Source organism: Boleophthalmus pectinirostris, unplaced genomic scaffold (genome assembly GCF_026225935.1).
Source record: "Boleophthalmus pectinirostris isolate CB_2022bp ecotype Guang Dong unplaced genomic scaffold, ASM2622593v1 HiC_scaffold_16, whole genome shotgun sequence".
NCBI classification, from domain to species: Eukaryota; Metazoa; Chordata; class Actinopteri; order Gobiiformes; family Gobiidae; genus Boleophthalmus; species Boleophthalmus pectinirostris.
In genome coordinates, this window is record NW_026571095.1 from 3499618 (window position 1) to 3527313 (window position 27696).

At 41.5% G+C, this 27696-nt stretch overlaps 1 protein-coding gene across 1 annotated transcript; it reads right to left on the reverse strand.

Annotated features, from left to right (window-relative positions):
- Window positions 1-11454: 11454 nt before the first annotated feature.
- LOC110153389 (transcription factor HES-1-like) lies at window positions 11455-13270 on the reverse strand. The gene is made up of 4 exons (XM_020917274.2): window positions 13046-13270; window positions 12524-12619; window positions 12351-12438; window positions 11455-12054 (listed from the first exon to the last, which is right to left on the reverse strand). The coding sequence occupies exons 1-4, from the start codon at window positions 13142-13144 to the stop codon at window positions 11663-11665; spliced, it is 675 nt and encodes a 224-aa protein (XP_020772933.1). The 5' UTR covers window positions 13145-13270; the 3' UTR covers window positions 11455-11662.
- Between the last annotated feature and the right edge of the window lie 14426 nt (window positions 13271-27696).

Below are 27696 nucleotides of genomic sequence, written 5' to 3' on the forward strand. Positions count from 1 at the left end.
TATCCGATAACCAGATCTCCATTTTGCCCGAGACCATTTTCAACGATCTTTTCAGCCTCAGAATGTAAAAAAAACAAAAAACAAAACTGTGACGAAGACAGCCAAAACCAAAATCGGTCTGCCTCGACCAAAATTATGTAAAAATATCTCTCACCAGTTCTTCCAACAGTATTATAATGGAAAATCCTTCCACAATAACATACCAACTACTGTAGGTGTTTGTTTTTTCATTCACATATGATTGAGTAATGTGTATTTTTTTCAGTAATTTATCTATAAAAATCTGTGTACTGATGATTCAACTTTTGTAATGCCGTCATATACAATTTGTAAATCACAATGCACTGGAAATAAATGCATCTGAAGTACAAAAACACTGATAAAAGTTTTGTTTGCACATCTTTAATAACAGTTTGTGATTTAAAATAGTCAAACTGGATTATAATTCTCAGATTGTGAATGAAATACTAGTAACAAGTGTTATTGACGTTTCGTCTGAGTCAATACAGTAGGGCTTTAGTCAGCTGATAGACAGTACGGGGGCTGTACGGGGGCTGCTGGTCAAAGGTCAAGTCAACACTGTTCCTGAGTGAGGACAGTGAGGCTCATTCACCTATTTGACTTTCTATTAAAACTCAATGTGACTTAACATTACAGTAAAACCTCCTGGTACCAGCCAATCACACTAAACTACTTTTGTCTCTCAACCAATCACAAGTCAGTTATTTACTTTCTTTCCCCTCCACTATACAGCATTTTCCTACTACTCTTCATTTCCTCCACAGCAGCAGAATCATCAGCCACCTCAACCTGTCGTCTCTTCATAAATCTGTCTAGGCCCATGGAGCAAACACCTTTTCCCACAAACCCTCCAATGATACGTTACGACCGAACTCGCCGGGTAACAAAAAAAAAAGGTGGAAAATGGAATAAATGAGTAAAAGATAAATTAACAAAACAGGCTAAAATAGGTACAGAAAATAACCTAAACTTAGAAACAAAATAACAGGATTAACATATGAGTTTTGTGTCAAAAAAGGGTCACGCAGGTCTATACAAAAACGAATGATTAAACTAAGGGACACACAATGAAACTAAAACACAAGTGCCCCAAAGTAAAACCACATAAACCCACAAACAGAATCCAGTGACAAAATAAAAAAGGCACAAAACAGAACTAAACTAAACAAGTTTCTCAACACAAAACAAAATCAGACACGTACTAGTAAAAAATGAGAGACTGACTCTAAAGAGACACACAGACAAACTGCAGCCCTGAACAGGTGCTGCCAATCTCCTTAAACAGGGGGCGGAGTCTGCAGGTGAGGTGGGCGTAGACAAACCCCACCAATCACAGACCAAGACTCTCACAGCAGGAAGCTAGCCTGATTCATCAGCCGGTTTCACTTTGTAGAAACTGTCTGACCTCACAGCATTAGGATTCGTTCGCTCGACGGTAGGCGGATACTTTTTTATCCGCCTACCGTCGAGTGTGTGTGTGTAGTAAATAGGTTCCATATTGGTCCGTGGTTATTCAGGAAAGCTTAATTTCTGTCCTGTGAATGTGACTTTTTTAGTATCAATACCTGCTCAAATTAATATAGTTTTCATTACTAGTTTTAGTGTTGATTAGTATCTGATTTCCTATACCTCTGACAACTCTAGCTCTGACCACTAACATGAATTAAATATATGTCTTTATAGAGCCATGTTGTGTTCCAGTGTTGTGTCACACTAGACAAAACAAAAGTCTAAACAAAGTGCAGCCCTCCTCAGCTGAGTGCTCTTGAAAGCTGCTGACAGAGAGCTCACAGATGGCTCCTCCTGAAGACACTGGCCGGCCCCGTGGTTTAACAGGGGTCAGAGGTCACGGGGTCGACTGGGTCGTCGGACCTTCTCAATGACATCGCCCGTCGGCACAATAGCACTGTCCGTCTCACTCCGAGGCTGAGACTGAAGAGGGGTAATCCTCAAACCGCAAGGACCGAGCTCATAAGAATTCAGCGCTTGGCTCCTTTGATTTTATTTTACTTTATTTTATTTTATTCATCACATACAGATCTGGAGTTGTGTTTTGTTTCATTCACACATGTTTAATACACAAACCCTGCACATTTAGTTCTTCTCTCAAGCCTTGTGATGTCACCTGATAATGCAGGAAGTGCTCCACTGTGTTTTTAAACTTCATACACCTTCACAAGAATCATTTGGATGATTTCAGCCCTGGAATTGCCAATCTACTGAACAAAAGGTAAAAAGTAGCTGTTAACTTGAAAACATTTTGCATTTTGAAAGCATTTTGAGCTTTGGAGATGTGGATACTAAAGAATAAAGTTACTCAAACGTGTGAATGAAACAAAACACAAGTCCAGGTCTGTTTTTTGAGGAGGTAACAACATTCTAACATGACTTCTTTATGACTTAAAGCTCACAAGAGTCAATTTTTCATAACATAGGACCTTTAACTTTCATATAGAAGAGTCAAAATACACCAAGGGGCTCTATCTACAGGTGTCTGGGGTTAGGTCACTTACTACAGACAGGAACCATCATGGCCTTACGTGGAGCAACAGATGGGAGCGTGGAGGCATTGTGCGCTGTGTGGCTGCTAATGAACCTAGTTAATGTGCATCCTTATCAAAACTAACGGGACAATAAACCAACTAACTACGACTGGCAGTGAGTGATAAGGACAGTGAGGAGCATTGATCAATCACCACCAATTAGCCGCCCTGCTTACTGCCCGACAGGAACCCCCTGGACCCTCGCCCTCTCATACTGACCAGCACAATGTCCCGGCCACACAAAGCAGGAGTTTCTCACACAGTTTAGAGAGGACATGGAGGTGGGTGGGGCCAGGGCAGGGCTGGGACAAAGGTCAGGGGTCACACAGACTTCAGGCCACTGGCTCCGGACGGAACAGTGGAGCTATTTCCTGGATCACAGAGGTAGAGTCACATCAGCTGATAGTATTTTTATAATATCTTGCAGCTTCTATACTAACAACACTACAGGAACATCACACAACACACATTATCATCACTAGGGGTGTGCAAAAATATCGATATATCGTATTGTTTAATGTGATGATACAGTATTTATATTGTGAGCTGCTGTGTCGATATATCACCAAGAGTATTTTTTGGTATATTTTGTTAAATTATTTTGTTACAGAGATACAGTTTTGTTGTTTGTTCAGAGGAAGGAAACTTGTTTATGCGACACATTTGACATTTTCACTGTTTTGAGGATTAAAATGTTTGCGTTTCATATGAACTTTGCACTAGAAGTGGTTTAACAAAGACTTTTAGTATCACAGTCATCATTTAATTATTTTTTATTGAAACATATCGAATTGATTTGAAATATAATCGTATCTAATTGAAAGTGCACTGTATTGTACCGTGGCCTATTTATCGAGGTATGTATCGTATCGGCAACTCTTTAATGATACTCAGCCCTAATCATCACACAATGATTATCACAACATCAAAAATGTAAATGGGATCATTTTGTATTTTGTAACATAGTTACGTACTATTTATACAGAGATATTAGTCTGGTCACTGCTGCTTTGGTCACACCTCGAGCCAGACTCAGACTGTCCAGTCAGATTTGTTTTTGTTTTATTCAGTGACACGTTTGAACTGAAGGAGCTCATTGATCAGACATCATTTTGAATACAATTACATTTCTCTCATGTTTTCTAGTCCCTGGTGATATTGTTGTTGTTTTTTCTCCTCACTGCAGCCTTATTTGTTTGGATATGGACAGACCATGTGTGCCCCTGATCGGCTCATCCACATGTCAATCACACATGTGTATTTGGAAGTGTGTATTAACACCATCCAAATCTTTCAGCAATTCTACAGCTCTCAGTTTTACTCTGGCAGAGTAAAGGAGGCCACATCCTGCAGGACCAGAGAATGTTCTCCACATGTTGGGTTAGAATAGAACAGTAGAATGAAGGAGCTGCAGGGGGAGAAGTGTGTGTTTTAGAGTGAAATCAGTAGCAGAAACAATCATGTTAACTTAACTTATAACTTTTACGAGATAAAGAAAGTGAAACATTTATATTGTCCCAGTCTTGTATATAAAATATAATATTTTACAGCTTGTTTGATTCCTAGGAAGCAATCAGAGATAATTCAACTCTCTTATTTCGCTTTGTATTTCAGTCAATGACCAACTTTAGCATCTTCATTACCAACACAATTAAGACCATCACAAAACACAGCTCTGATTTGAATATCACTGTTTTGTCTTTTAGCCATAATCCAGATCTCTTCAGTGAGTCGTAAAATGAGATCTTTATGTGACAGGTGTCCATTAGCTCCTCCGCCTCGGCCCATGGAGCAGACACACCTTCTTCATGATACAATGACCCAAACATCCCCAGCAGACAAACGTCCCCTTTGCTCTCAGACAAGTGCTCCTGCTCACAAACACGCACCATTCTTCACAAACACGCACCATTCTTCACAAACACGCACCATTCTTCACAAACACGCACCATTCTTCTACATCAGATCTGTTCTCCAAAGACCAGGGATGTTTCTGGGCGAATTAGGAACAGCTGACCTCATGTGGATGTTAAGTGAACGCGGAGATGTCACCCAAATGGTAATCTTTAGCTGAACTGCGGCGCTGGGTTTTGTCTTGTCCGGCCCCTGGTGGAGGATAACAACAGGCAATAAGCTCCTTATCATCACATTACAATTATTGACGGTGAAGCGAGACCCCCCTGACCGCGCCCCTCTAACCCGGGCCCTGCTCCCAGACCCTGTCCTGGTTTTGTTTTCGCTTCAAATGGAGAGGTTGGACTAAAGATATGGGCATTGTTTATTAGTGGCTGTAGCTAAACTCAGAGGAGACACAAAGGAGGACACTCCCGCACTCCAACAACCAGCAGCTTCTCAAGGACGTTTTGTTCAGTTTTACAAAATATTCTCAAGTATCATTCACATCTCAAGTGGTTTTAAATCGTGTCTCATAATCGTACAGAAGTGGCATGCTCTTATTATTACCATCTATTTATTTCTTAAAATTGACTTACTTAAAAAAACAGTAACAGAAATATAAAGGACTACAAACACACACTGACACAACACATAATTTGACTAAAAAAACACTTTTGAATTGCCCGTCTACAGAGGTGGGTAGAGTGTACTCAAGTAAAAGTAACATCACTTCAAAAATACTATAGAAGTACAAAGTAATGGTCCAATAAATGACTCAAGTAACAGTAAATAAGTATTTAGGAAAAGTACTACTCAAGTAAGAGTAACTGTGAATCTTATTTCAAAGGTTAGACACAAAAATGAGATGATGAACATTTTTATTCTTTTTTTTATTTGCTTATTTATTTCCTTCATAAAGTATAAAAAGACATCAACAGCGTCACAACATCAAAGATATAAGATGACTCTTCTTTTTTCTGCTCCTTTTCATTCATTTATGTTCTCTGCCCCTTTTCTATGGAGTAAGAAAGCTTTCAGAAATATTTGTGTGCCTAGAATAGAAATCCGTGCATATTTGGGAAATCTGTGCATATTTGTCTGTAGCTGAGTATAAAATAAATATTCGTAAACTCTCGAATGAGTCCAGTTTTACATAAAATATACTGTGCGTATTTTATCCATCAGAATACAAATTGAAAAGTTACAACATCAAGAATTAAAATCACAAACAACTACAGAATTACAATGTCCGAATCCCAAAACTAAAATATGACAATATCAGAACCAAACACAAAAGATATGGTTCAAAAGACTAGAAAAGATCGACTTTGTCAATAGATGCATCCCGACTAGGAAAACAAACATGGCGGTTTGATGCTCACTTTTTCTGAGAATCCTTGCATGATGACCGGAAATCCGAAATTCATGATGCATGTTTTACGGGAATGAACTGTACTTACCCTCTCTTTTAACTTTTCTATTTAGCATTTTTAAATGAATAAAACACAGCTAATGTCTTTGAGAGGATTATCTTTTTAAATACTGAATGTAAATTGTTTGAATTTACCTGCACTTTAAGATGAGATCACCCAATTAGAGGAGGTGGCCTATAAAAGGAGCCAGCCTCACGTTTGTTGAGGAGAAGGTGCTGTGTGTGAGCGCAGGGTTTGCCATGCCTGTTTTTAACTTTATACTTGTGTAAATATTTTTTCAATTTTTTTGTTTTGGTTACAGAATAAATGCACTTGGGATCTGCACTACGAATCGTCTCAACTTGACTCTGTTCCTCTTCTACCACTAAGGTTGCTATTCAGGCTATTACACTGCTATAAAAGTACTCTGGAAAGTCTTTAAAACGTTTCTCAAGTAAAATGTAACCGAGTACTCCCCACCTCCGTCCATCTGCCTGTCTGTGATTACTGCGATGTGATTGGAAACATAAGTAATGTTTGCACAAAGCATGAAGCCTGAGCACCTTCAGGTCGTCACTTTCCACACATATAAGAGCAGAACTGTGGCCGTTCTGTCCAGGAGGAATTTGTCTTTACAAATCTTCCTGGCGCCTTTTGCCTTTGTTTCAGTCGCTGCAATAAATAAAGTGTTTTTGGACGTTGTGAGCATATGGCCTGAGGATCCAGAGGCCCAGATATCCCAGCGCTCCTTGTCCACAGCGTGCTCTTTGAAGCTGCTCTGACATGTGATGGATGTCTATCTGAATGCACTGCAGTGTCTATCTGAATGCACTGCAGTGTAATAAATATGAGGCTCGGCGCGGCCCGTCACACCGCGCTCCCGGAAACAGCACTTCCTCCTTCAGCTGTAAAAAAACAAGACGCTAAATCAAAAAGGGCTGAATCGAAGAAACGGACACAGCTCTTTGTTCATTCATATGGAGCATCATGTGATCATCAGGACTGACGAGGCTCACTGCTGCTGAGGCCCCGTCACATACAGACCCCTCATCAACTGTCAGGAGTGATTAGAGCACTGCTACTGCAATGGAATCAAGTAAAAGCCTTTTATACATTTTATAGTTATCTGTACTTTCTATTCCACTATATTTTTGAACTGGACTGAAAAGTAAAAGTACTTTTTATTATTGTCTGAGACCTGAAGAAAAGTTTGAGGGTTTATTTTTAACACATCTGTAGTTTGAGCAAACAAAAATATACAAAATAAAAAGATTTATTGAAAAAAATTATTAATTTGTTTCTGCTGAACAAAATTCAGCACAAATCTTTATCAAAGTCACTACACTTGAAACTTTATTAGACCTCAAAATCTGTGAACTTTTCACTCTTTAAGTACATTTTTAAACAGGTACTTTAATACTTTTACTTGAGAAGATTTTTCCATGTTATACTTTTACTAGAGTATTTTGTTACTCCAGTATCTGTACTTTTACTACAAAATTGAGAAAGTCATCCACCACTGCATTAGAGGTGAATTCCATTTTTAACACATGCTTAAAAGTGTCTTATAACAGTGTTTCCCAAACTTTTTTTTTGAGGGCCCATATTTTAAAAGTCACAAATCTTCACGACTCAAGTCAATAGACATTATTCATAAATCACAAAATCAATTTGTGACTAATGAGGATATTTTATTGTTGACTGAGTGATCGTGTCTCTCTGAACAATTAGTATTACTGAAGTTTTAAATAGTCATCAGTGTTTCCCACAGAAAGTGAGAAGTGGGGAGGGGTGCGCGGAGATTCCCTGCATGGAGAAGACGTGAGGAGCGGGGGGAGAAGATGTATGTATATGTATATTGCAGACCTACATGCAGATAAGTTTGTGACAAGGTGACAAAAAAAATGCCTTGCGACCCACCTGAGGATCGCAATCAATTAATCAATCAACAACTTTATAAATCCCAAAGGGCAATTCAGTTCGCACATCTCAGGTCACGCACAATATATAAATATAAATAACAAAGAAAAATTATTAGTGTTATAGTATGTGCAACGCTCAAATGAATACAACAACGATTTTATTTTTGGACATTAATTCCAGAGTGTCTGTTGTGTTATTGCTTTTCTAAAATTTAAGAGAAATGAGCACTCAGCATATTGATACTTTGCAGAAATGTAACGCTGGGGGTGTACTGTATGTCAGTCTGTGGCGGTATGTTCAGCAGTTTTAGCAGTATTAACAAACACTGAGAAATAAGGTTTTAGATGGTCTGAAAACTCAAGAAAAAATACAAAATGTATTTAAAAGGACAGAGTTTCTGGAGCCTGTGATGAGTGTGCGTGCTCATGGTCCTGTGCAGGTGTCAGTGAGGGTGACCAACTTGGGACATTAATATTATTTGAGACTAGGAGTGTAACGATATCCAAGTCTTGTGATACGATATCGCCAAGTTATGAAGCTCACAGTATGATATTTATTGAGATATCGTGGGAAAGCTCACGATTAGGAATGTAACAATGTAATCCAAATGTCCAAAACTATTTTCACGATATACATCTCACTGTACGATATTTATTGTGATATTCTGTGGAGGCTAAACAACTAAAACTGTTAATCTGCTACTTTTTCCTCTTAAAAAGTCTTGACAAGACTTAATCCAAAGAACTGAGACTTGAACGGTTATTTCTTCTTGTAGTCTGCACTGAAATGGAGCAAACGATCATGGTCTATGTAGTCTATGCACCATAACTCTTCATTTAAGCAAAGAGACTTGTAATTCGATATATTGTGATGGTCCACAATATTATTGTGAGAACTCTGACGATATGATATAATGATATTTCAGTTTTTGTTACACCCTTATTTGAGATTTACTTGTTTAAGAGCACAAATCAACTCACGTGTAGTTCCAGCTATGTCAGTTCTTTATGGTCAGATTGTGTTAAAATTAAACTCTGATTAAAAAAGTTTCAGAGAGAGCAGTGCCTACAGTTAGCGTCACACTCAAACACAGGCAGCTTTTCAGTCATGACTTGAAAATCTCTCATTGCTCAGTCAACAAACAGAATGAAAAGAGTGGATCTAAATGGCTGCGCTGAGCTAAACATAGGCTCCTGTTGAGACATCTCCAGCTGATGTCTCCTCAATGTGTGGATCTGCGTAAGTGCCTCTATCCAATCTATAGAGTGTAGCTGAGCCTTTAACTGTGATACCTCTGGGACCGTCCCACACAAAGCTCCCTAAGCCTGGTGAAAGTGACAGCGTGGCCCCCTCTTCCTGGATAAACAAGAGGAGGACCCTTTATAAAGATGGAGAGGCTCTCAAAGAGGGGCTCTCGGGGGCCTGTCTTTGTTTCTGTGTTTTTGGTTGCTTCTCAAAAGATACTGTGATGGGAACGGGGAGGGGTCTGGTACTTTGTCTCCGAGGACTCATTACGATCTCTCTTCTCTTAGCCGTAGCAAAACAGAGATGTAAACTTAATTGACTATATCATTTGCACAAAGTGAGGGGTGTCAGTAAATTCTGGGTGACATTTGTTGCATGTTTGTCTTCATTTACATGTGAAATGAGCATCGCTTTCTCACGCCAAAAAAAGTCAAAACATGCACCTGTTACTTAAGGATTTAATGGGCCTTTCAACTCAAGTCAAACAATTTAACCAGTGTATTTATAACTTTGTGCAGTGTCATGTATTAAGGGTCTTATATTACACAAAACTGAATCTTGCGAGCTTTAAGTCATAATATAATATTCTTACCTCCTCAAAAACAAAACTGGAGTTGTGCTTTGTTTCATTCACACGTTTGAGTAACTCTTAGTCTGTCTACATCTCCAAAGCTCAAAATGCTCTGTTCCTCCTTGTGATGTCTGCAGTTTTAGCTTTAGTGCAGTAGAAATTGGCTGAAATCATCCAAATGATTCCAGTGAAGGTGTATGGAGTTTAAAACTTCACAGCATTTCCTGTATTTCCTGGGGCGTGGGTCACCAGCAAGGGGGCAGTGCCATTTGAGAAATATTTTAACGTGGTGGAGTCATACAAAGCAGAAATGCTTCAAACACGTTGTTCTTTAACAGTATTAGGCTAATTATGTGTTGTTATTATTATCACTATTATTATTATTATTATTATTATTAGCTGCAATAGTTGTTGAGGCTGTGTGGTAGACGATAGCACACAAGACAATAATAAAAGGCTGAGGTTTATTAAAAAAAACAATAAAGCCTGCCACTGGTTGTAAAGCTTAAACAACAGCCTCGTCAAAAACACCCCTGAACAACATCACTGAAAGAAACAGCCGGGCAAGAAACAGCCACGCATCGGGCAGCACCAGGGCTGTAGGGGGCGTGGTACGCGAGGGTACACCGTCCACACGCTTCTCCTGATGTGAGATATTTTTTTTTTTTTAAATTAAAATTAAAATGGTGGTATAATTTTTGGGAGGGGCACCAAGATCAAAATTATAAATATATATTATGAATATTTTGGTTACTAGTGGCTGAACTATATGAGAGCACAATGAACAGCCACGCGAAAACTTCGCACCAACACAACGTAACACGCCGCTCACACCCAGACAACAACATCAATAAAACTACAATAAGAGGCTACGATCACAACAGCGCCGCTCCTACAGCACACGACAGAACAACCACCGCACCCACCAGCTCATTTACGCACTATTTAACTATAATTCTCTGTTACGCTCCATGTTCAGATTTGCCGCAAACTAAAGAAAACCAGCCTCTTACCACTCCAGAGACTGAAGCAGAGTGTTTCCTCTGTCCACTGTCCCACTGGTTCTGTCTCCAAAAGTCTATTGTCCAATATGAAGAGATGAAACTGGTCCAAATCCAGATCCAGTCAGGTCCGTGACGCGAGGTCCGGGAGCTGAGTGCACGAACTGGTTGTAAAACTAAAACTTAATCCCACTTGTTACTTAAATGTGAAAGTTCCACCAGTCCATATTAGCACCAGGTAGATTTATGTCTCTGCATTACGCCCAGGACAAACTTTTACACCCAGAAACGAGCGGGCAAAGGCGGATAGACTTTATCCTCTGCCTGGCCCCGGCGGCGGCAGCGAGAGCTCCGGCCTGGTGGCAACTGACCCAGTCCCGACAGCGACAGTCCCGGGTCCCGGCGGCGGGTCTGTCAGGTCGGGTCTTTGGTTCTGTTCTCATCATTTCCTGTGTGGAGCTTTAAGCTAAAGTAGCAGCTGCCGCTAATCTTTAAAATCAATGAAATGTGAATGTATCCATTTTATTGTATGGCTGTTTACTTAAGATTATGAAAATGAATCTTGGTCATAAATGTAGTGTGTTACATGTTGGATGTACAGATATAGTCCCTATTCATTTTATTATTTATGGCAATGAATGGCTCATGATCAGAGAGAGAAACACAAATTACACCATCATTTTCAGGTTTTCTATAAAATAAAATAAAAGCACACAATAAGAGCAAGTAACAGTAATGATTTTATTTGTTTATAAATCTCATAAAAAGAGCTTTACAAAAGCTTCAAGAGCCAGACTGATGTGCCGTACAAACAGCTACACACAAATACATTGTTGTTGGATGCAACACCTCACGTCTCTATCACCTCTGTGCTATAACTTCATATTTAATTTTTTTTATATCCTGATTTTAGAGACAGAGATGTGCCCAACAGCAACAAAATCAATACAAAATAACAAATAAAAACTATACAAAACAATATGAAAAATGTATGTACACTATGTACAATGGTACAGTATAAAAGTGTGCATGTGAGTGGGGCCCTTGGTGCTACCAGGGCCTCCACACAGAGTCTGATGTGAGCGCAGGGCCGATGGAGGACAGGACGCTGTGGGCACCCGCAGAAGAGAGGGTCCCACTGGGCACCAGGACAGCCACATGCCCCTCAGGCCTGGGCACCAACTGCACCCCTGTGTAAAGACTCAGCTCTGGAGCCACTGTCTTACAGCCCAGGGGCACAGAGGGCAGGGGGGGTACAGAGGAGAGCCCCACCACAGGGGGGTACATGTGGGACACGCAGGACGACAGGTGAGTGAGGAGGCGGGTCCGCACCTCACTGTGGACCCCTTCACATGTGGAGAGGAAACGCGTCACCTCCCCCACACACTCACTGAAGCCCGCGCGGTATTTACCCAGCAGCCCCGGGTCAGCGTGGACAGCGGCTAGAAGAGAACAAGAAAGTCATCATTTAATAAAAATATATTAATTGAGCACAAAAATGTTTTTGTTTGTTTTTTGCTATGTACATTTTATCTGTTATATTCAGACTTCAGTTTTTGTTACATTGGATTTACATTAAACAATGACCAGGGTAAAAGCCTTAAATATCTGAGAGACTTTTTAACTTCCATTTTGTTTGGAACCTTGTTTCTATACTGGCTAAACAAAGACAAATTAGCCTTTATAAAAGTTCAAATATAACTTTAAAACATTAGGTGCAGCTCTGTCAGAGACAAACCTGTGATCTGCAGCCTCTGAAGGTTCCTCAGGTGTTTGACGGTCATCTCCAGGATGTCGGCCTTCTCCAGTTTAGAGTGTCTGGAAGTCTGAAGACAACCGAGGCCAAAGTGAATACTAATGTAATAATTTATAACATTTATTACATTTATAACAGCTATATCAGGTCCTTACATCTTTCTTTAATGCCTCCAGGATTAACATCTTGAGCTGCCCCAGGCTCTCGTTGATTCTGGCCCGTCTCCTTTTCTCCATGATGGGCTTTGATGACTGCACAAGGAAAAAGGAAAGAGTTCAACTAAAAATATGAGACTAGCAATGGGTCTATGTTCAAGAACTCAATTATTTCCCATGTACCACATAAGCACATTAACTGTGCTTAAAGTGTTTAATTAAGATTATACCTATAGCAAATTTACAATGGATCTATATCATATTTAATACTGATCAATAACATGTGATTCTGAAAGTGAAAAGCTTCATATAAATAAGAGAAGCTCAAACTACTTGAGTTGAAGGACAAGCCGCGTATGTAAAATAAACAAAAATGCAACAGGAGGAACAAGGTTTACACTTGTCAAGTAAACAATAATGGAGAAACTCGGAAAATTAGGTCAGGCTTATATAAAATATGAGAATATGGTTCGATCAGTCGCAGTTTAATTAGATGTAAAAAGTAAAAAGGTAAAGTTTTACCTTCCTGCTCTCGGAGACAGCGGGCGGTCTGTGGTCGGTGCGAGCCGGGGTAACGGCCGCTGAGTCCGGTGTGTTCTGCTGCAAAGTCCCGGCTGGCATGTCCTCTGTGTGTGTCCTCAGTGTGTGTCCTCAATGTGTGTCCTCCGTGCGTGTCCTCAATGTGTGTCCTCGGTGTGGACGCGTTCATAAAGCGCTCAAAGTGACGCAAAGTGACGCAAACTCCGGTGTCCTGGTGCGGACTGTGCCGCGTCCAGCGGCTCACGTGTTATTTATAGACGAGGGCCGCACGCGAGCGGCTCGTGCGTCGCTCTCTGGGTTTCACGCAGTGTCCAATGAGCTCGCGCGCGGTGCCGGGAGGCTGTGGGCTCGTGCGGCGCGTCGCTCCCATTGGCTGCGCACGGCACTGCGCGCGCGTGCACCCTGCACATCCATCAAACAGCAGAGAGAGAGAGAGAGAGAGAGAGAGAGAGAGAGAGACAGAGAGAGAGACAGAGAGAGAGAGAGAGAGAGAGAGAGAGAGAGAGAGAGAGAGAGAGACAGAGAGAGAGAGAGACAGAGAGAGAGAGAGAGACAGAGAGAGAGAGACAGAGAGAGACAGAGAGAGAGAGAGAGAGAGAGAGAGAGAGAGAGAGAGAGAGAGAGAGAGAGAGAGAGAGAGAGAGAGAGAGAGAGAGAGAGAGAGAGAGAGAGAGAGAGAGAGAGAGAGAGAGAGAGAGAGAGAGAGAGAGAGAGAGAGAGAGAGAGAGAGAGAGAGAGAGAGAGAGAGAGAGAGAGAGAGAGAGAGAGAGAGAGAGAGACAGAGAGAGAGAGAGAGAGAGAGAGAGAGAGAGAGAGAGAGAGAGAGAGAGAGAGAGAGAGCAGAGAGAGAGAGAGACAGAGAGAGAGAGAGAGAGAGAGAGAGAGAAAGAGAGAGGGAGAGAAAGAGACAGAGACAGAGAGAGTTTCCTCTGACAACTTTGACCAGGCAAAATGTCCAATTGTTATTAATGATGATGTGTGTATTGTTTTTGGTTTGGTTTTATTTATTTTATTAATTTAGCTTTATTTTTACTTTAATTTTATTTTTTAAACGTTTATATCAGCTTTTATATTTAAGTATGCACAAATTTGGACATAGTTCTCATATATATATATATATATATATATATATATATATATATATATATACGTGAGCCCAGTATAATCCATCATGCTGATTGAGCTCTTGCTGAGGGTGACGTGCTGTGTCCTCTGATGGACTTAAAGCTGTTGAGTGTGTCCATGAGCCCTGTTTAAGTGAGTGTGTCCAGAGCAGTGACCCCAGACTGACCACAGCCGTCTGACCACCACCAATCACACACAGCAGGTTAAGTGATGTGTCTTGCCCAGTGACAGTGACTGGTTGGAGTTTATATAGATTAATAGATAGCTTACTTCAGGTTTGTGAGAGAATGTCATCTTATTACTTGATTTGACCAAACACAAAAAATAGAATGATAATTTGCTGAATGTATAAAAATAGTGTACAAACATTTTATTTGTATTTAAACACATATCTTCTGTTGTGTTGAACGTCCAAACTGTGCAGATTCCTTCACTCCACAGCAGATGACTGAGGGGCCCGGCTCTAATAAATTATGAGCCATCAGTGGTGTTTTCTGCAGCGCCGCCACAATCGGGCCTTTATGAAGAGCACCATGTGGACACAGGTTTATAGCACAATTCAGATCCGTATCAGTGTGGGAACGCTGCAGCTTTGGAGTCCACAAAGACAAACAAGAGCAGGTTAGAGCGTCTCACCACAATCTTCTCTGAAAGTTCAAGTGAAGCCCATCAGCAGATAGAGGAGATGAGCACTTACCACAACAGCACTGAAGACGTAAAAAAACTGGGTTACTCTTATGTGTTAACTATCTCTGCAGGAAAGTCTGGCAAACTGTTACAAGCAATACATAACCAAGCACCAAGAGTTTCTGTCTAAAATTCTCCCCATCCTCAAAAAAACAAACAAAAAAACCCCTGGAGTATACATTGGCATAACAAAATCATACATTGTTGCTAATTGTTTTGTATAAATATAAAACTGCAAAAAAATAAATAAATAAATAAAAACAAACAGTAAGTGACATAAATTAGTACTCGAAAATACAAATTAAGAGAAAATATTTAAAACACCTAAGTCTGAACAAAATCTATGGGAAATAATGTATTAAAAACAACACCAAGAACAGTTTTGGTGTTGATTCACATAGGAACTTGGTCAGGGGACCTACAGCTGGACCCGTCAATATTTGTTTTCTTTTTTTGACTCACAAACATTGAAATGTTAGCTTGAGTAAACATGCATAGAGGACACTTTTTTTTTCTTTCTGTTTTTTTAATCTGTCCACTTTATTTGTCCATACAGCTGTAGAGTGAAATAAGGAGAGAGAGGAGGGAAGCGACTGCACCAAGTTCAGAAGACATCATATAGATAACTATATCACAGGTGGACATAGCTCACTCAGAGTCATGTGTCTGTGTGTGTGTCAGCGCAGATCAACAAACATGTACAAAACACAAGCACTAATGACATGAAATGGTCCACTGTGAATGTTTGACGAATTTCAGGATAGAAAGGACAGTTCCACTGTGCATCATGTGAAATGTAAAGTGTGATATTTCAGACAGTACACGTACAGAATAATGAACAATATGAAGAGCAGAAGAGTTGTGTGTATGTCGTCCTGTGACTGTGATGTGCTTGTCGGGGGAGCTCTCTTAAACGTTTGTCTGACTGTAGAGCTCAGCTGTGGTGGCAGTGAAGTGGCCCTCTCCATCGGTGCTCCTTTCAGCGGCGTGTGTGGACCAGAGGCTCGGGGCCCTCACACAGTAGGATCATGGAGCTCCTCCAGCTCCTCGCTCGCTCTCAGCCCCCGGGCCAACAGCCCCCGGAGCAGCCCCGGCCCGGCCTTTGTCCCCCTCCCGGACGGCGCTTTCTGCTCCAGGAGCCTTAGACAAGGCCTCCTTTAATTGTGGAGCTGTGTGGAATACAGCGGGCACAAAGGGCCCAACAGAGTGTCCGGCCCCCAGACAAGGCTGGAAACAAGTGGTACAGGAATCCTGCAGAATGGACTGGTCCGGCTGATGTCACTGAATACATTTACCTACCTCAGAGCCCTTTCACAACATGCTTTGTTTTATTTGGACAAAACCACAAGGCGACGGGGGAGGCAGCCGTATCAATGGAGCGATGGAGCCGGAGGGGGAGCCATGATGAGAAATCACTGTTGTCATGGAAACGTGACCAATCAAAAAATATGGTTGAATTTAGTGGAGATGTAAAAAGGGTGTAAGATTAAACTTTGAGAGATGAAAGCCTCTATAGACCATTCAGACGTGTTTATACGGCCATCAAGAGAAAATCCAGATTAGGCACACAGAGAACGCTGGCCTCATACTGTAACAGTGCCACGTCTGCTGCAGACAGGACACACGCTCTGTACACTGGATACTTCTTATGTATACATTTATACAGACTTACATGCCCTTTCTATAACTTCAACACATTTCATATCAGGCTCCATAAAAGTAAAATCACAGACACATTCATGAAGCAGTTGTCAGGAGCAGAGGGGTGGTCTCAGGCTGATGGACAGTTTACCTCCTGGAACTGAGCCAGAAGACACACACACTGACAGAGCACCATTCACACACCGTCACCAGAAGCTCTTTAGATTCACCAGGTCACACAAACATGAGGCCCTGACAATCAGTGAACATCACAAACTGTGCTTTAGGTTCCACAAGATGGTGACAGTTCTTATCCATTTAGTGTTAAAAATGTTTTTGGTGAATTTGATTCATGTCCTCGTACATGCATGTTGGAGTAGAACACTGCTCTCTGTGCTCAGGAACACTGTGCTGACTGACAATATTGCTCTAAGTATTAGTTTGTACGACCATAAATATAAACTAAAAGATCCTTACATTTTTTTCATTCTCATTACGGTTTATTTTCTACCATCATAAACAATAAACTTTTGTGCTTTTGTTAACATTATTATTAGTTTGTACAAACATAAACAAAACAAAAAAAAGTGATTGTATTTCTGTTAGAGGGGTTAGTTTATGGGACAACCTGAGTGATGAGTATAAAGTGTTATGTTTTGAAAGATACAGAGCTCTGGAATAAATGAATTATGCATTAAATGTTGTTTGTTTTAATTTATATTTTGTCTCTTTTATGTACAGTGAGTCGTAAGTGAAGTTGTAATGCAAACTTGTTAGGCCCGAGCCCCGACAGGGCGTAGGGCTTATTGCTTCCGCTAAGCGGAGCGAATGGGGAGCGACGTGCGCATGGCCGAATGCGACAAGACGACATGCAACTATGTCCTCGATTGCCCCCGGCATGAACAGCAGTATCCCAGTAACCCACGCCCAAGGCCTGAGCCATATTTACTACTGCTAAAATGAATGGAAGTCAATGGAAGGCCATGGGTGACCTCGACGAGATGGTGAGTGACGAGCGCGTCAGTGCCCGTCACTGTGACGTGGGGAAGGTCGAGAGCTTTCAAAAAATGTATATAATATGTTGTTCTAATGTTTTCGGATATATTGTTTTTGCTCGAATTATTATTAGGCCCGAGCCCCGACAGGGCTCAACAAACTTGGCCCAAAATTCAGAAGTGGCGAAAAATTCGATAAAATATAGGTTTCGTGCACGGGCATAAAAAAATGGCAACACAGCGCCACCTCGAAAAGTCAAAATACATTGCGCCTATGGGAGATGTCTCGACTTCAACTTTGTTGTAGAGCCACGAAATTCAGTACACACATTCATCATGTGAAGACAAACAAAAAATATTATTATGGCCACGCCCCCTGACAAACCAGAAGGCGGCCATCTTGGATTGAAATTTGAGTCCGCATTTTCGCTGACGTTGCGTTTGAACGCACTCCTCTGAAGGTGCTTCACCCACAGGCCTGAAAATCACGTACATCATCTAGACAAGGGGAACATCTAAAGTTATCCAATTTATGTTGATAACTGTCACGGTTTATGTGCGGTGAGGCCGCAAATTTTGGTCAAAATTTTGGCTAATTTCAAGGTGACATTATTTGCTCCTGTTCGCACAGACTTAGTCTGATTGTGCTGAAATTTGAATCACTAATGTGTGATCTCAGTCTGAATATAATACACTATAAAACATATGAAAAGTGAACACTATAGCGCCCCCTACCATAGACATGAAACGTCAACATTATCGGGTCTGCACCAAATTTGGCAATTAAATTCTATGTATGATTATGAGTAAAAAAGTATATTATGGACGTGATAAAATTTTCACTGTTGGCCAGCAGGGGCACAAAGACTCCTCCAAAAAACATAATATATTACACGCACATGCTTAGTCCGATCGTGCTGAAATTTGAATCACTAATGCGTGATCTCAACCTGAATATAATACACTATAAAACATATGAAAAGTGAACACTATAGCGCCCCCTACCATAGACATGAAACGTCAACATTATCGGATTTGTACCAAATTTGGGAATTAAATTTCTATTAATGACTAGAAGCAAAAACATATACACTGATATGGGCATTTTTCAAGGTTGGCCAGCAGGGGGCGCAAAGAACATTTAAAGGCGTACTTTGTCATTTCACTGTTTGCAGGCATAGAGTTTGCGGACACGGCGTTTAGGGTATGGTATTGGCGGGGAGCACCATTCGCGTCCGCAGCGTTTGCGGGCGCGGCGTTTGTGGGCGCGGCAAGAGAGGGCCGTTCGATGCCGCTTGCGGCTTTAACTTTATTATTCTTCACATTGCATTTGAACGAACTCCTCTGAAGGCGCTTCACCCACAGGGCTGAAAATCACCGTACATCATCTAGACAAGTGGAACATCTAAAGTTAGCTGATTTTTTTTTTGATAACTGTCACGGTTTACGTGCGGCGAAGCTGCAAAATTTGGTCAAAGTTTTGGCGAATTTCAAGGTGACATTATTTGCTCCTGTTCGCACATACTTAGTCCGATCATGCTGAAATTTGAATCACTAATGTGTGATCTCAGTCTGAATATAATACACTATAAAGCATATGAAAAAACACTATAGCGCCCCCTACCATAGACATGAAACGTCAACATTATCGGGTCTGCACCAAATTTGGCAATTAAATTCTATGTATGATTATGAGTAAAAAAGTATATTATGGACGTGATAAAATTTTCACTGTTGGCCAGCAGGGGCACAAAGACTCCTCCAAAAAACATAATATATTATTATTATCAGATCTGCACCAAATTTGGCAATTAAATTCTATGCATAATTACGAGCAAAAAAGTATATTATGTACATGGCGAATTTTTCACGGTTGGCCAGCAGAGGCGCTAAAACTCCTCCCAAAAATAGAAAAAAATATATTACACGCACATGCTTAGTCCCATCATGCTGAAATTTGAATCACTAATGTGTGATCTCAGCCTGAATATAATACACTATAAACCATATGAAAAGTGAACACTATAGCGCCCCCTACCATAGACATGAAACGTCAACATTGTCAGATCTGCACCAAATTTGGGAAATAAATTCTATGGATCATTATGAGCATAAAAGTATATTATGGACATGGGGAAATTTTCACTGTTGGCCAGCAGGGGTGCTAAAAGTCCCCCTAAAAATATAAAAAAATATATTACACGCACATGCTTAGTCCGATTGTGCTGAAATTTGAATGACTAATGTGTGATCTCAGCCTGAATATAATACACTATAAAACATATGAAAAGTGAACACTATAGTGCCCCCTACCATAGACATGAAACGTCAACATTGTCGAATTTGTACCAAATTTGGGAATTCAATTCTATTAATGACTACAAGCAAAAACCTATATTACTGACATGAGAATTTTTCAAGGTTGGCCAGCAGGGGGCGCAAAGAACATTTAAAGGCATACTATGTAATTTCGCCGTTTGCAGGCATAGAATTTGTGGGCACGGCGTTTAGGGTATGGTATTGGCGGGGCGCACCATTTGCGGGCGCAGCGTTTGTGGGCGCGTCGTTTGCGGGCGAGGGCCGTTCGACACCGCTTGCGGCTTTAATTGTTCTTGTTTTCTTTCTTGGAATTCTGTTATTATTTAATAGCGTTTGATACTTTTGCTTCAGCTTTTGTTTTGTAGTGCTGCAAAATGACCCAATTTTTTTAAAAAGAAGAAGAATATTGCAATATTGAATATTAAGACTCAAACAGACAGAGAGGCAGTGACTGTATAAACGAAATGATGCATTGGAATGACTTTTAAACTTGAGTTCGAGCTGTTGTGGTGGAGCAACGGCTCTACTCCAAGCTCCTCAGAGAGAGCTCCATGGTGCTCGGCCACAGACTTGAATGTCAGTGAGTTTACCAGCCTCCTCCCTGGTGCAGATGTACAATGGCATGTGAACTTCCCCATGACGCAGTGTACTTACAGTATGTCTGATGTATGCTCATGAACATCCACTGTCCAAATTAACCCTCTCAGGCTCAGATTAAATTTTAGTAACAGGAAAAAATCTGATATTTGGGGAAAATGATCATATGGGGTAGTAATATAGGCGAGTTACAGCTGACGTCATTGTTATTAAAAGGCCGCGTTGCATGCTGGGAAATATTTTGGTCGGAGGCAAGAAACATGATAGCGTCAAACACAGTGCGTAACCTCGCGTATTTATCCCCGATAATGGTAAATTCCTGCTGCATTATCGGATGCACAAATAGAAGCAGGGAAGAAGGAAAATGTCTTTTTCGTATTCTGAGTGAAAAGAACCGCTAACGGTGAATTAAATGGCTTTCAAACATCCGCAGAGCAAACGTAGAAGATTCTAGCAAACCGTGGACTCCAACAAGTTCAACAACACATTGAGACTCTTGGAGGTTTTCATCTTTTCTGCTGTGAATGGCCCAGGAGTTTCCACCAAGTCATTGTGGATATCACCAAAGTGAATATTTGTCCAGGTAGTTGGCGATTCTGACCAGAAATTTGGTTTGGTCCACCTTTTGTAGGGGTTGAAAAGGGTGATTTGGCTCCATCGATGCTTATGACCAATTTCTGATCAAATGGTCTTGGGTCCTCTGCCGTTAGAGTGGATAAATAATCGGGATCAATACCCTTTACGTGCTTTCTCACTCCGTCCGTCATGTTGAATTAGTGTTTCTTGCCGCCGACCAAAATAATTCCCAGCATGCAACGTGCGCTTTTGTCAACAATGAAACTTGCCTATACAATCCTGACTTTTTTTTGAGGGAGACCTTCACATCCAGTGTGTTCTGGGATGTTGCAGATTTGCAGCATTGGTCCGGTGTGGTAAATTAACACTGAAGACTGAATATGATATGAACGTTAACTTTATGTGTTTACCACTTTTCATCACAATGAAAACATAAAGCACAGTGTAACAGCTTTACAGTGGCAGAACAACATCACTTTTTCATGTGGTACTCCAAGAAACAATTTTTATCCTTTGTAAACAACAAAAGTACTTTGCACTTCTGGAAGGTCGTTTGCATGTAGCCATTCTTGCACAGTCTGCATCGTCCACGTTTATCAGCATGGATGGGAAAAAAGGCTCCTGAGTAAAAAAGCTCATAAAATATGGATATGGAGTAAGTAGGTAGTTGGCATTTAGCTGTTACAAATCTGCAACACCTGCCTGGAGAGGGTTAACTCATTACAATTACTGATCTCCTCTGTCAGTGTTGGAGGGAGAATCCACACACCCTGGACCTGACTACAGGCTGCAACCATAATCACAGTTATATGACAGCTGAGTGGCGAGTACTCACAGCAAGAAGGTTCTGGGTTTGATCTTCAGGTTGCCCAAAACTTTCTGTGCAGTTTGCGTGTTCTCTCTGTGTCTGGGTGGGTTTCCTCTGGACACTCAGATTTCCTGTTCTGATTCATCATCTGACCTGATGTTAAACTCCTGACATTAGGATTCATTCACTCAACAGTAGGTAAATCTGTGTGTCATTCGTTCATTCATTTTTCAATATAAAACCAAAAATGAAAAAAATAAAAAAATAAAAATTTTCTTCATTATTTGTCTCCAAAACCAAAATGAAAAAACAAACAACGAATTTTTCAGATTTCAATTTTGTGTTTAAATGAAAAATGGAAACAAACAAACAAAAAAAACAACGGATAATGGCAGTATCCCTTTTCTGTGACTAAACTGCGATGCTGAAATGAACCAGGACTAAACCAGGTCTAAACCAGGACTGAGACCAGGACCAGATCAGGATTGAGACCAGAACTGAGACCAGGACCTAGACCAGTTTAGTCCTGATTCAGTCCTGGTTCAGTCCGGCATCGCAGTTTAAGTCATGAAAAGGGGAAATGGCCGTTATCTGTTTTTTCCATTATTCATTTAAACACAAAATACAAAACTGAATACACATAAACAAATCATTATCCATTTTTTCATTTTGGTTTTGGGGACAAATAATGAAGAAAATAGTTACTTTTTCATTTTCTTATTTTTGGTTTTATATTAAAAAATGAATGAACGAATGATACACGGATTTAGGCGAGTACTTTTTTTATTTAACCACTCGCTGCTGTTTGGTCGTGACGTAGGTAATGCGCTGCTAACGGGGCTAACTGGTATATTAAGCTTTTCCCAAATCCCGTAGGAAGAAGGACAATAACGTCTTTCCCCTTGATAAAATTCACCAAACATTCTCTTTGTTCCGGCTTTAAATCCTCGATCTCGGGAATTATTACCAACAAAGAATGTCACTTCCGGGGTGTATTCCGATTCCTGACCTAGTTGCTGAAGAGAAATAAAATTGAGCGGAGGCACTAGGTGGCTCCAGCCTGACTACTCGTTCCCCCCATCAACCCAAAACACGCACCAAAGGTCAAATCCTCCAGTTAAGGTTTTCTTGAACAAGACCAGCAACAAGATGTGGAGATGTGAAGGACTGTGACGCCCACTGTTCCTGATCAGGTGCCCCAGAAGGATGGGTCAAATGCAGAGGATACATTTCCCTGCAGGGACAATAAAGTGTAACTTAACCTTATTTGGATTTTGCATCATTGCACCAGTGCGCAGATAAGACTGCGTTCAGACTGCAGCCTGAAGTGACTCAAATCTGATTTTTTGACCCCTATGTTCCTGTATCTGATCTTTTAATGACAGTCTGAACGACACAGATCCGATTTTTTCAAATGCGACCCAGGACACTTGGATATGTGTTTCTGAAACTGATACATATCTGATCTCTTGACATGCAACTTCAGTGTGAACGGCCAAATTGCATGAATCCGACCTACACGTTATCAACAAGCAACAAATGTCACTATTCTGCGCTGAAGTAGGCGAAAATTGTTAATGAACCCTGTGTCAGTGAAGCGAAGCACATCACCACTCACCACTCTTGGCTCCGTCTCCACATCCACACGTTCCTTTCAACGGACGTCGCTGCCGCTGTCCCACAAAACACCACGACCAAAAACCTCGTCCTTCTCCTTCTCAATCTCCTCCTTAAAACAAGTAAGTTGTTCATGTTCTGGCTCCGGTACGAGAGGAACTTTAAAATCTCCAGGTGCTCAATGCTGCGTCCATGTTTGGACAACTTCCGTAAACACAGAGCACGCTCGCTGCGGTTGACATCGTTGTGTCTCCAGTGCACATGTGGGACACTTTCGGGCTGTTTAATGTTCACACTGGAGTCACATAAAAGTCACATTTAATTGGAAATGTGAACGACCTTGCAAAAACATCGGATTTCACAAAAAAATTTGGAATTGAGCGTTAAGCCCTGCAGTCTGAACGTAGCCTAAGACATTCAGTATTATAGTACATCCTCCAGAGGATTACCAGAGTTGAAAATCACTGTGAGGGAAGGACATTACTTTTAAAGCACAAAATAAAGAGGAAAATACCTCTCGTGACCAGCCCTATTGAGGTAAAGTTAGGCCAGAATGGTATTTTTCAACAGCAAAAGGCAAAACAACTTACCATCTGTCACTGCACACTGGTCTCCTTTAAACATTTTAGATCTTTAGCACAGAGGCAATAAAAGCTAAGTCTTACTGAACTGTGGCTCTGCTTTGAATAGGCCAGAACAGTCATTGCCCGATGCCTCATCAAACTCAAAGAAACTCAAAGAAACCCACAGAAGAGGCCTCACGTTTAATTTTTAAAACCCAACTTGAAAGTGCAGAGGGAGCCACATTCACCAGTCTTTAAAGGACTAGTTAGCATGTAGATGATATGCATTCAAGCGCATTGTCACAGTATCGAAGTGTATTTACATGTTAATCTGAGCAGGGACACCATCGACTCCTGGTGCACCATGGGAATGTGATTTCTTTGTGTCAGCCAGGTTCAAACACATTCCCGTAAAGCCATGGATATTATGGGCAATGATCCATAACAGCAAAACAACCCCAAACTTAAAACTCAAATCTGCTCCACACAAACACGAGGGACAGAGCTGTCTGCTGATGGACAAGGCAGGTTTGAGAAAGTCCTGGGGCAGGTTTGGAGGAATAAGTCCAAACTTTAGATGGCATTTAGCATTTTGTCCTGTTCCACATAGAAGTCCAGGCAGAACTTTCAATGTGATGGAGCAGCGACTCTACTCTAAGATCTACTTCAATGACTCGTCTCTCTGTGTCCAAGGGAACCTGCACTTCCACTTAAGACAGGAGCTCTATAAACGTCTGAAGAGGGCACGATGATGATGATGATTCCTCAAGTTCTTAAGATAAACACTTGAGATGTGCTTTATTTGGAGTAAATGACGGCAAATATTTGGTCTTTATTTCTCTTTTTGGACCAGCAGTGGCAAATGAAGAGCAATTTAAAAACAGTAGATTCATCCTCAGTCGGCTTTAGTACAAATTAAAATATTTTCTCTACTCACTCACATCAAAACATATTCACATCATTTTACCACATTTAACACGTCCAACACATTTAACCCTTTATTTGTATTTCTTTATTCAACTGAAGCAGCATTAAACATTATTTCTCATTTCTGTTTTTGTTTTTTCTTTGTGGTGCGTGGACCCATGTGGCGCTGGCCCCAAGTGGATTTATCCATATGCATGAGTGTGTTTGCGTTTGGATTTATGAATGTGAAGATGGCCCATTCTGAAGCTCAAGATGCCTCACAAGACCAACGTTTTGGCCACTTGTGCAGTGAAAGGCGCCCGGGGGTTGCCCTTTCAGCTCTGGAGGACCTCTAGCCGAGTCCCCTTCACTCGGGGAGATCAGCCGGCTCTGTTCCTGGACCCCTGTCTGGCAGGACGCCGCCGGGCTGGTCCCCGGCCTCCCTCCTTCACCTGATAGATTAGCGCTCATCACTTATGCACATAATCCCTGGTTAGCGCATGTGATCCGGCGGCCCCTGGCTCACATGCTTCCTGGGTGGTTCCTGCGTCGTCATGGAGACCCTCATCTTCTCATGACAGTTAGCTTCAGTGGCGGCGCTAAGTCCCTCCTCAGCCTCGTCTCTGCGTCTCTTTCTGTCTCTAAAGCCTCTCTTTTTTGTCATACACACGTCCATGTCTTTTTTTGGGTTGGAGCTTGTTCCCAGGCTTCAGATAAGAAACACATCTCTAAACGTATTTATCAGACAAAGGCTCTACGCCACTGTTTACAATGACATCCACAAAAGTGTGAGATCTTTAAGCACAGTTTATTCTTTATATAGCTTCATCAGCTTATATCTACACCATCATGATGTTTCTGTGTCCAGTTCATGAACACAAGTTATTTACTGTAAAACTGAACAAAACTTGACTAACACACTGGCTGCATCTTGTTTCAAGGCAGAAACTTCATTTGAATTCCACCACTGGATTCTCTGTGCTCCCTTCGCCACCTGTTATCAGAGAAATGACCTCACACCTTTTATGCCAGAAGAACAATCCTCCTGAACATATCTGACAATAAATGATAAACACCTCTATGATGCGCTCTGGTCCTCACGTGTTCCTCGCTTTGTCCCTCGTCCTGTAAACACTGGACAAATGTTTTTGTTGCTGAAGTTGGGACACACTTGACGTCTGGTCTCCTTTCACTGTTGGCAGAGCGTCCGGTTCTCATGCTTTTGAACAAACCACAGGCGGATGCATGGCCTCTATGTCTAATTTAAAGAGTCTATAGCGGTACAAAAAAGACCTGACCTGGTTTTATTGTCAGTCTAATCTGTAAGGTGAGATGCTCAGATACACTCTTTTCATTTGGGCCACTGTGGTCCTGTGAGTGGGGATTGGGTTTCGCTGGAGCAGTCCTCAGCCCAGAGCATTAGTTTGTTTAAAGTGAGGCAGGTCCTGGGGGACGTGCCGACCAGGGACGATGTGTGGCCCCACAGTAACAAGTGTCCCAGTGATAGGGCCGGTCCTCCCCCTGTGTGAACGCCGTGTGAGAGGCGGTGCGTCCGTGCCCTGCCACCTCCGCACAAGGCCCTCCATTGACTTCTAACCTGTTGAGGGCCCGAGGCAGACAAAGGGCCCTGGGGCGGGGCCCGTCCCTCCAACAAGCCTGTGAACAAACGGTAACACGGCTGCAACTGTCCACCCCCTGAATCACTGGATTTATTGACCAACCACAGCGGCCATTCACACGCACGGATCTATCATTTTAACGTCAGAGCACTGGGTAAAAAGAAACTGTTACAAAAACAATTCTTGTGTTCGACTTGAAAACGACGTGTACACAGGCCTTGTAAATGTGAGAAAGCGTCCGTTTTGAATATATCATCTTAAATCAGCACATATGTGTAGTTATGTCAGCCTCTTGTCAGCCAAAAACTTTGACAATATTTTTCTCAAAATTCCTGAAAACAGCCTAAACTTTTGATTATGAAATATTATACTGTATTGTAATTGTTATGCGAGGTCAAAATATGCTCATTATTTTGATTATTCAAGTACAAACTTCCCTTGCACTTGTTTCGGTGACGGGCACTTTACATTCTACAAGCTTTTCCCGCTAAATGGTTCCAATTTCTACAAAGAATGTTTCGAGGTATGACTTTAACTTTCTATTATTCTTATTTTAATAGAGATTATTACAGATTTTTTTTTTTTTCCAGCTTTTGCCTGGTTTCAGTCTAAGTTGCCACAGTGAGAAAAACAGATGGTGATTTGTTCTCCACATCTTCTCTTCCGTCACAATCACCACACGACACAATCGCTGCAGTAAAGGTGATGTTTTAGACAGGAATACAACAGAAGTCTATGCGCTCGGATGAGTTTTGAACCGGAAACCCTCAGGTGATGATACACTCAACCCACTGTAGCACTGTTCTAACTGAACCATCATTACTGAAACAGGTAAAAAAAAAAAAAAAAAAACACTCTAGATGCACAACAGTGAAGAAAGGCCCCTCCCCCTGCAGTTCAGCCCTCTGCCCATTCAGACCTGGGCCGGTGATAAAGGACGGCCGGCCAGGGAAAGGACCACGTTTGGGGACAGAAGGAGGAGAGGTCCGGGGTCACCAGCCTTTTAGCAGTTGGTAGCTTCTTTGTGTCGTCCGTAAAAAGAAGCCAACCGTAAGCTAGCATCATGTCCGCCTTGTGTCTCGACCATCAATCACCACAGCGACCCGACTGCAGGCCCCTGGAGGGCACACTGCCTCACACTGATGACGGTCTGTGAAGAGAACACAGGCCGGGTGTAAAG